Source organism: Perca flavescens, chromosome 12 (genome assembly GCF_004354835.1).
Source record: "Perca flavescens isolate YP-PL-M2 chromosome 12, PFLA_1.0, whole genome shotgun sequence".
In the NCBI taxonomy this organism is placed as follows: domain Eukaryota; kingdom Metazoa; phylum Chordata; class Actinopteri; order Perciformes; family Percidae; genus Perca; species Perca flavescens.
The window spans coordinates 2,788,370-2,798,668 of NC_041342.1; the positions used below are offsets into that span (position 1 = coordinate 2,788,370).

Consider the following 10,299-nt stretch of genomic DNA (forward strand, 5'->3'; position numbering starts at 1 on the left):
GGTGTCTCTCTACGCACTGCAGCAATCTGCGTCTCAGCCCCTTTTAACTACTTACTTTGATATGAAACTCCAAGTTTTCATCCATGGAATAGATGTAGTTGAAGATATCTTGAACTATCCTGGGGATGATGCCCATTGCATCTGTGTCATGGAGATTCCCCTGCAAACGGAGAGCACACAAATGTACGGATGTGAAGATTCAACCAAAACGGGACGCACTTTATTTGAAAAATAACACCAGATCTTAGAAATCATCCCTACCTCCATGGTGTGCGTTTTGCCGGATGACGTCTGCCCGTATGCAAAAATCGTTCCGTTGTAGCCCTCCAGGACATCTACGAGACACCAAACAGGAGGTTTTTTTTGGCATTTAAGTCAAGATTTAGCAATCAAACTTTATTTCTATAGCAAATGTCATGCAAATCAATAATAACACAAGGTGCTTTTTACACAAAAGCAACTAAAAACAATTATACAGGGAGCCAGTGCGTGTACAGATCTATACAGGACTTAAAATGTATAGAACACACACAACAAGCAAAGCAAAAGACACAACAAACACAGTTATTCATAGACTTTAGTAAAAACCAGGGGTTTTAGCGTGTTTTTAACCCTTGTGTTGTCAAAACAAGGATTATGTACTTCTGTTTACTTTGTTGAGAATTGCTCTCTAAACCCTGTCTCTTGTAAAGCAAGTAAAGTTTATTTCTAGAGCACATTTAAACACAGTTTAAGCTGACCAAAATGCTATACAAATAAGCACTAAGGGGCTGTATTAACCCTTGTGTTGACAACACAAGGGTTAAAAGTGTTCAGTGTGGGAGCTCCTCTCTTAGAAAGGCGAGGCTTGTGTCCCTTTCATTTGTCGGGTACATGCCTCTAAAAATAACGTCACACGGACTAAAACACAAAGAGAGAGCTCACCTTTGACAATCTTCTGGGCGCAGGCATTGTACACTTGCTCCTGTGTCGTGTTTGACTGAAACACTCTGTCGAACATGTACGGTTTGCCCTGGGATGAAAGAGAAGAAGGGCGAGTCAGTTAATGGCTGCACGACCAACACAAAACCCGATTGTTGTGTAACCTCGTTAAAAATAATAATCCGCGACAGGTTTTGTAAACGGTGCGCTACTTTCTTTCACCAACAAACAAAAACGGCGAGTCAACATTAGTTTGACACCGAGCATCTGATAGGTGTTTTCAGAGACGTTTTGCCTTCTGCACTGTAACAGCAGTTTGTTTAGAATCAATGTAGCATGGGCGGGGCATTTCTGCCATGGCTGAGGGGGGGAAAAAAAAGATCAATAAAGCTACAAAGATTCAGTCACTTTTTAGGAATAATAAGTCAAAACTCTGATTGCAGCTTCTTGAATGTGAATATTGTTCTAGTTTCTTCTCTCCTCTGGGACAGTGAACTGAATATCTTTGAGTTGTGGACAAAACGAGACATTTGAATAAGTCATCTTTAATAAGTCAAGACATTTTTCCACCATTTTCTGAAATTTTATAGACCAAACAACTAATCCATTAAATCGAGAAAATATTCGACAGACTTATCGACAATTAAAATAATCATTAGTTGCTGCCCTAAAAACCTACAGTCTACAGAAACTTAAACTTCAAAAACAGAAAGGGAACCTGCAGGCCCCTTTCACTGCTTGTACGGAGATTTTCAAAACAGGGGAGTCTCTGATGGCCAAATCTTTTTGTATTGTTTGCCTGTATTTGACAGTGGCAATACCAAGGTGACAGGAAAGGGGGGGGGTGGGGTTAACAGGAAAGATGACATGCAACAAAGATCCCCTGCCAGACTCAGACCAAGGGCGTTGCATTACATGGTCATTGTTTCCACCGGCCTGCTCCCAGGCTGTCACAAGCTGACATTGACAAACTATTTCACCCTCTGCGGGCTGCGTTCTAGTTAACCCCTGAACGTTGGCAGTTCTGATACAACTCCTCTCCAACTATCTCGGCCATGAGCCTTCCACCACTGGCTAAAGAGCCAGCCCAGTTCAAACAAGCCAATTGTGGTTTTCCTATAGGCTAGCCAAAACGTTAAAGCCCAATGCCAGGGAGATAGCAATCAATAGCTGGATTAAAGAAGGCCGCCGCAGGCTAATAAAACTGATGCTACAAGCACTTCTGAGGTTCAACTGAGATGGCAACGCCGTCTTCAGAGGTTTGAAGTCCCAGTTGACTCATCTCTTCTCCAGCCTGAGGGGCGGGGTTCTAGCTGTGGTGTCTTAAAGATAGGGAAGTAAAATCACACATTTTATCACAATATGATATTGTAGCCAGTCTTTGGACATCGATACAATATTTACTGAGATCACAAACCACGATAGGATTTCAATTCATTCAATTCAGGGGCCTGCGTCCGATACGAGACAACATAAGCCCATTTAACACAATCAGAGATAGATAGATAGAGATATATATATATATATATATATATATATATATATATATATATATATATATATATATATATATATATATATATATATATAAAGCAACTAAAATATGATTTGACTATTTCATTACTAAGCTCTTTCAGACATTTATATGAAAAACAAACTACTCTTTTTAATGCAAAAAATAGCTATAAAGTGGGAATTTCCAAATAAAAGGCACCCCTTAAAAGATGAAGATACGTATCAATGTTTTCACTTTTTTATCGATAATATTGGATTGTTGAGGATTGAATCTATATATATTGACCCAGATCCATGTATCGTTACACCCCTAATTAAAGATGACGCGACACCCCAGGTTGCAAAACATCCGTGCCTTGGCGACAGCAGTGTTAACACCTGTAGGAGCAGAGGAAGGCTGAGAATGTTGACAAGCAGGACCTGCGTAACCTTGGAGACGCCACTGATGAAGGCTTTCTGCTGAAGGACCACAGGCGCATGTAAACACATTCATAACTCAAGGTGAAACCACAAATAGGTCACTGCCTTGGCATTAAATGCTAAAAAGGTACCTTTACCAGTACTGGAATTACTCAGACTACAGCTGGGATGTCCTCTATTTGCACTCCGGCTCATAATCCCACCCCCCCCAAACAGACGGTCACATCTAAAACACAGCTCAGTGAAACACAGAGCAGCAGCATTTTAAGACATTGATATTAACCTTGTCTAGAAAAAGAGCACTGAGCCGATATCAGAGCCACCAGAAGAAGTCAGCAAACAATGGCGCAGCCCGAGTCTAAAGTCCTCATTGTAACTGCCGCTACTGGCCTCGTTACCTACACTTCTGTCTAATGGGATTACTTGCTGAAAATGTAATCACAGTGCAATGCATTGTTAAAGTATTAATAAGTGCTCGGTCACATTCCCGCTTCCTGGTGGCTTGGTCATGATACTTGCCCAGGCTGAGCCACTCAGGAGAGACAGTAACACACAGTCCCAAGGTTATTCTGCAGCATCCACAGGATTCTTATTGTACGGTGCATGACATTCTATTGGATTACAGCGATGTTTTTTTTTAGCAGCTGGGGAAAAGGGTTAGGGTTATTAGAAGGTTTGCGGATCCCGGACAGCCCCGACTCTTTCTGTTTCCTAGCATCCCCGGCTACTGTATGCAAATAGAAGACGCGAGTGGGACAGCAAAGCACAGGGGAAAGACCTCATCTTTTATGTGCAAAACTGACACGGAATTAATGGAGGCATGAATAATTCACCCGCTGCACACTCGCACTACTCTGGCAGACCGAGCTAGTTAAGACACCCATAACACCTCATCTGGAAACTTTGTCTCCATCCCCTTTCTGGAAAGAGACCGACAGGACTTTTAAATGAGGCACAGCTGAGTAATACAGGCTTACTGCAAGCATCAACACAGCATCACCAAGGCCTGCAATGGGGAAGCTGCTCGTTAGATGTCTTGACGATGTGCAGTGTGGTTGGCGTCACCACTGGCTGGGCTTCAGTCCTGATACAGGGTCGGTCCACGCCCTAGATTGGTCTTAAAACGGATACAAATATGAGCTGAGTCAGTCAACCTGGACAAGCGCATCTGCAAACAAATGCATCACCATAATAATTACCCTCCCCACCCGCAGAGATGGCTCGGTGCTCGGCCAACTGCCCTGCTCCGATTGGTCGAACAGCTGGTTGCCAGGAGAGAAAACACAGAGGGATTACCCAGGAGGCCTGTGCGGCTGCTTATGGGCACAGAAAGTGTTTTACTTCTCAAAGCAGATGCACCAGCAGAGGCTACAAGGCTCTGCCCTGCACCACTTGCGTCCTTCACAATGTGCACTGGTATTTTGGCACTATGACTGGCACTCTGAACTCAGGCTGGGCCACATCATGCCTGAGGGGCACAGACAGTACGCCTGCTGTTAATTAAAAGGCCTAAAGTCAGTGTCAGCAAAACTATTTAAGAAGTCACCACAGCTACAACAGTCTTCTGTTTTGCATGACAAAAAAAATGAATGAACCCGTTGTATTCTAAATTCAACGCCTAAATTAGTCGTGTAACTCCAGAGAAGACGTGATTCATATCCACTCAGTTGAAACCTGCAACCATGTGAATGCAATTCAAGATGAGTTTCTATTGCCTTGTGAACTCTTTTAAAGCATAGCTGAGCAAAGATACAAAGTCCACAAAGAGAAGGATAATAAGCCATTTAGGAAACTTAATGTTTAACCATTATTTTTCCCTTCAATGATAGGCCATTGCCTTTTGCACATTTAGCATGTACAGACTTGGGATGTCAGCCCAGCTTTTATTCTGTTGTTATGCTTCTTATATACTATAATACTATAGTCTAAGGCATGTGAAAACACCAACCTTGTCGCTTTTGTGCATGATTTTTAATCCTACCATACAGATATAGCGTAGAGGCACGCAACGCTATGAACATAAGTTTGGGTAAACGGTGCCTATTTAAGATGCTTTTTAAAGGCGTATGATGACAGGGCATCAAGTGCACACCATTTTCAAACTGACCTCTGGGCAAATTCTTGGTTGATTCAGTAAAATGGAGGTAACATGGCACTGTATTAGTAAAGGCATTTCCTTCTTTTGTCATAGTGGAAATTGTGCAAATGCCATTATCCTTATCAAGTGCTGGATCTGTATCACTAAAGGGCTAATTAACCCAAAGAAAACAACCTTTGGTTTGATTCCAACCTGATCGTCCTCATCAGAAGAAAACAGATTAGGTATTTACTATATTTTTAACATGTAGGGCTATTAACTGAGAGTGTCCAGTCACTGAAGGCCAACAGAATACAAATGGCCTGCATATAACTTGATTTGCACTGCCAATGACTAATTCTTTTGACGTTACCATTGTCTGCGTTTCCCAATCTGTAATGGAAGCTTATTGTCCTTCTGTTATTTTTAATAACAGCTTATTAACTTAGTTGGTTATGTAGCCACCTGGTCAGCTAGCTAATGTTAGCTTTAATTAAGCAGCAGTATTAAAACTAGCCAGCTAGCCAAGGCCAGCTAATCTGTCCACTACCAGCTGGCCTAGCCTGCTAGCCAACAGTATGTTAGCCACAGCTAAATCAAAGCTGGTTTGCGTAACATAATTAATAGCTTTATCGTTACAGATGCACTGCTAGTTGGTAAATAATGCCATGATAATAGTGCAGTGAATAGCGTGCAGGGTTTGCAGGCTAACGCTGGCGACATTTTAACCTGTGCCAGTCAATGAGTTTGTGGCTTTGTTGAATGACAGCTCGCTAGCCATGACAGGGACATTTTACGCCAAGAGCAACCGGACTGGTTTTTCGAAATGTTCAACTGAATGGTGCTGTCGACTATCTATTGGAGCCCGAATAAGTAAAGTTAAGTTTAATTGACTGTTTAGGTTGCTCCAGAAGTTGGATTTAGCGGAGGGCAAGCGGATAAACGCAACGGTGAACAGGTCGCCAAATATATTTTCTTAGGATGGAGAAGACGTCGGGAAGGCATGACCCGCCTCTGATTGGCCAGCAACGTTAACGTTACTCGTTGTCTTCTTTGGTTTGGTTTAGGCAAGAGGAGAGGGATTGGTTAGGATTAGGGTAACAATGTCAGGGTAAACCAATCAGAGGCAGAGTAGGGCGGCATATGCCTTCGCCATCCTGGGAAGAAAAGAAAAAAACTCGCTAACAGGTCAACCAGCCCTTGCTAACGTTAGCTGACAAGCTAAGGTGCTAACTACCGTAGCTACAAGACAATCAAAAATGGCGTACTGCTGACCGTACCAAATGGGTAGCTAAAGCCCTTCAACACAAAAATAACTCACCCCAATAACAACGTTTTCTTCCCCTTGAAACTTGGGAATGTATTTGTCGCCTCTGACCACCTCGGAGTTGTTCAGGGGCCTAAAACGGCACATCACTTTGATAGTGCACTCCGCCGGGTCGGCCATCTTCCACGGTTTGCGAATGGAAATTCACCAATAAAATTAAGGTGTATCCTGGATCCCAGGAGCGGCCGTGGGGGTCGAAAAGGGAGGCCGAGCCCCTCTATCCCAATCTCAGGTTCTGGAAAGGGCGATAATCTGTCGGGGCATTCAACAAAAAATCCTTGTTTTCCTCTCAAACACTTGCCGTCCAGTTAGGAAGCCATGATACCGGTGGATCAGCGGCTGGCCACCTCGCCCCTCCTGCTGCTGTGGATGTGGATCACAATGACGTCACCCCGGCGCTCCCCTCCTCACCGTCTTTCTGTCATTGTCCCCAGAATCATGATGGAGATTTTTACCACACAATATATTCAAACATTTAGGTGGCTTACAGATTCTAATGGGATGTGACAACATGGTTTCTAAATTGCAGGTAAAACTGCGAAAGTTTATTTAGTCAGCAGGCTTTAGGCTACTGTCTTGACAATTGTGTTTTGTTTACAACTTTTCACCATACCATACAGCCTAACATATTCTATAGGAGGAAAACTTCAAAACTATAATAACTTTTTACCCCCCAGGTAAACCTTTTTTTTGGAATTCACAATTTGGAATGCCCTTTCCAGTTCTGAACAGAGAAATTCACTTTGAAACCTTACATAATATTTGCCCATGTATAACACAATCATTTCCTAATTTGTTGACATAGATGTTAAATTCAATCTTTGTGGAGCTGAGCCAGAAACGGTTATACATTGTTTTGTCACTGCTTCTCTTCATCTGTGTTTTGGAGAGACATAGAGAAATGTTTATAACAAGAATGGACACTCTATAACAATTATGCCTAACGACATTATCACAAAAAAAAAAAATAAACCGTTGAGTTACATGACAAGTCTTATACTAGTTGGTAGTAGTAGGTAGGTAGTTGGTTAAGTTCATATACATAAGGCATCTTTCTCAAAGTCCTTCCCAAATCGTAACTTGTTTTGGGTTGCATTCAATTTGTACATCGATACGATATGACAAACAAAGTGATTGCACACTTATATTTTAAAGAATTTTTTTCTGTAGCCCCCGAGTAAGTTATATTGATGTCATTATTCATTGTGTTTAAATACATTGTGTTTTATATTACTGTAATATTATTTGTCATAAATCATTTTATGTCTTTTCATTTTTCACACCGGAATCTTTAATTGTAGGGTAAGAATGTCCATGACCTGTTGAATGTCTGTCCGTTCGCAATGTTTATCAAAGTGTTTCTGTTGTTCTAATGAACAATTTTTTAAATGAGTGATTAGTGGAGGAAAAATACAATTTTGAGGTACCTTGTACCCTACTTGAGCATTTCCACTTTATGCTACTCCACTACATTTGAGAGGAAAATATTGTAAATTAGTTTCGACCCTGAGCGTAAAATATAATAAAAAAAAAGAAAAAGAGAGAGAGGTTCAATTTTGGGTAGAAATGTGGAAAATGTGATTGTAATCATTCATCATATTTTAAACCTATATAACCCCAAATGCCCATTTGAAGGTCTATCAATACATAAAACATAATGAGTGTACAGGCTTTGTTATATATGTTTTCCAGAATGCCAAATATGTTGTTTTTTTCATTACAGGGAAAATGTGTGTGAAATGAAACAAGATTTTCCATTCGAAGTTCAGCCATAAAAAACGCCTTCTTAGATTAGAATGTTTCAATGTTTCACTGAATATACACTACCGGTCAAAAGTTTGGGGTCACTTACAAATTTCTATTCCAGACAGAATACCAGCTGAGATAAGTTGCATTGTTTGCACATTCTGTTTACTAATCTGATATCATTTTAAAAGGCTAACTGAGAAAACAGTGGAGAACCCTTTTGCAATTATGTAATTCAAGTCAGACACCGCCTACCAAGAGCCTGGGTCTGTCCGAGGTTTCTTCCCAAGAGGGAGTTTTTCCTCGCCACTGTCGCACTGCTTGCTCTTGAGGGAATTACTGGAATTGTTGGAATTGTTGGGGCTTTGTAAATTATAGAGTGTGGTCTAGACCTACTCTATCTGTAAAGTTTCTCGAGATAACCCTTGTTATGATTTGATACTATAAATTAAATTGAATTGAATTGAATTAAACACATAATTTAATCTGAAAACTGCTGCCCTGATTAAAAAAAAACAATGCAACTGATCTCAGCTGGTATTCTGTCTATAATGGAGTGGAATGGACATTTCTAAGTGACCCCAAACTTTTGACCGGTAGTGTAAGTGTGATAAAGCTTCAATGAAACACTGACATAATCATAGTATAATGTCACACAGGGTGGAAGACATGTTTTATGTGAGCTACTTTCAGGAAAATGTAAGGGAATTATTATGAACCCTGGAGCTATTGTTCTATACCCAAAAGAGGACATTACTGTAGCCTGGGACTCAGCTGTCTTTAAGAGAGGGAGCCGCAGCTGTGACACCTCCTCTTAAATAAACTGCATCATTTCTGACCTCACTCAACAGATGCCGTAATGGAGCAAAAGCCACGGCAAACCACAAGTGGCTGAACACATTTTCTTGCCACTCCCTGAAACAGTGAGGGATATCCTTTTTCACGTTGCAGTGCTCAGCTAATCCAAATACCAGTTCTACTGGCCTTCTACTGGGAGAGAAAAGGGTGTGGTGCTTCTGTGTGAGCTTACATTGAAGAATAATGCATGTTAAACATGAAGCTAAGATGGAAGGACAGATGGAAGAACAAAAAGCAGATTAATGTGAGGGTCTCTTCTGCATTACTTCACAACATATACAATAATGTAACTTAATAGGCCTAATGTGACAGTGAATGCCATCTGATTTGATGTTCAGAGTGACGGACTACAAAGCAATGTTTTTTTAGACTAATTGCTAATTGATTTGATGAGTGGATGCCTGGAGGCGTACAATTTCTTAGCAGTAGCATAGTTTGCAAAATGATTTGCAGTGATGCAAATTATACATGATTTAAATGGGTCGAAACGTGCAAGACTCTTTAATACTCACTATAGGCTACATGCACTGCCCTGATAGAAGAGATTTAGCCACAGCAACTGCAGGACAGAACAAATAAAACCCATTTAGTTTACATTTATACATTAAACCTCACAGACTGCTCAGGAATGTATATCATGCAACTCACGGAAATGAGCATACATGAAAAGGTATGCTCGAAAAAACCAGTAGCTCTGAACAAAGCAAAGGTCAGTTAGCAGTTTTTGTAATCATACCAAGAAGAACATGATGGGGGGGTTCAATAGCCGAATGGATCAGAAGCACAACACAAAAAATGCCATACCCCTCTGAATAGAGATAAACAGTGATTTTTGCTAAAATAAATATGGATTAAAGTCATGACAGAGAGTGGGCATTGATCTTGAACATGATGTTACACATTATGCATAGTCGAAAATGGACAGTTATGTATACTGGAATTACTGACCTCCTAAAAAGGACATAAAATATTTTGAGAGCAGGATGTAAAAAGCTTATCGTCGTCCATCAAAAATATGTTGTTAATAATGTTAAGAATCCCTGAAGTTAGAGGAGACTTCTAAGTCATAGTAGCTTGCGACAGTGTCCAAAATAACGGAGACAGCAGGAGGGGGGAAGGACATCCGGCACGTAACAGAAGCGCCGGATGTCAGGCTTTATCCCAGCAATGTACATCTGTTGAGCCGGACTAGACTATGGGGAACATCAGTTACAGTAAAAAGCAAGGTCATCCCATGGGCAAAATGTAAGAAGAAATATTGAAATTGGAAGCTACAGTAATAAGATTTTTGACATTTTGTATTTTGGAGCTCTAATTCTTCATTGTCCTGTTTGTTTTGTCTGATTAATATATGCATTGCTTTGTTTCTCATTGAGGTGAATTCTTCTTGTCTGTAATCAAGCCAGACTATAAAGGTCCAATGTGTAGGAATTTC

The 10,299-nt window shown here is 40.8% G+C and overlaps 1 protein-coding gene across 1 annotated transcript in view; it reads right to left on the minus strand.

Moving 5' to 3' along the window:
- Positions 1-6,671, minus strand: part of LOC114565158 (kinesin-1 heavy chain) — a 31,634-nt gene extending 24,963 nt beyond the window's left edge. The window contains exons 1-4 of the mRNA XM_028593047.1: positions 6,255-6,671; positions 925-1,012; positions 262-335; positions 56-160 (exon numbers count right to left, since the gene is read on the minus strand). Of these exons, the coding sequence (XP_028448848.1) occupies positions 56-160; positions 262-335; positions 925-1,012; positions 6,255-6,380 (393 nt within the window). The 5' untranslated portion in view covers positions 6,381-6,671. The remainder of the gene's footprint in view (positions 1-55; positions 161-261; positions 336-924; positions 1,013-6,254) is intronic.
- Between the last annotated feature and the right edge of the window lie 3,628 nt (positions 6,672-10,299).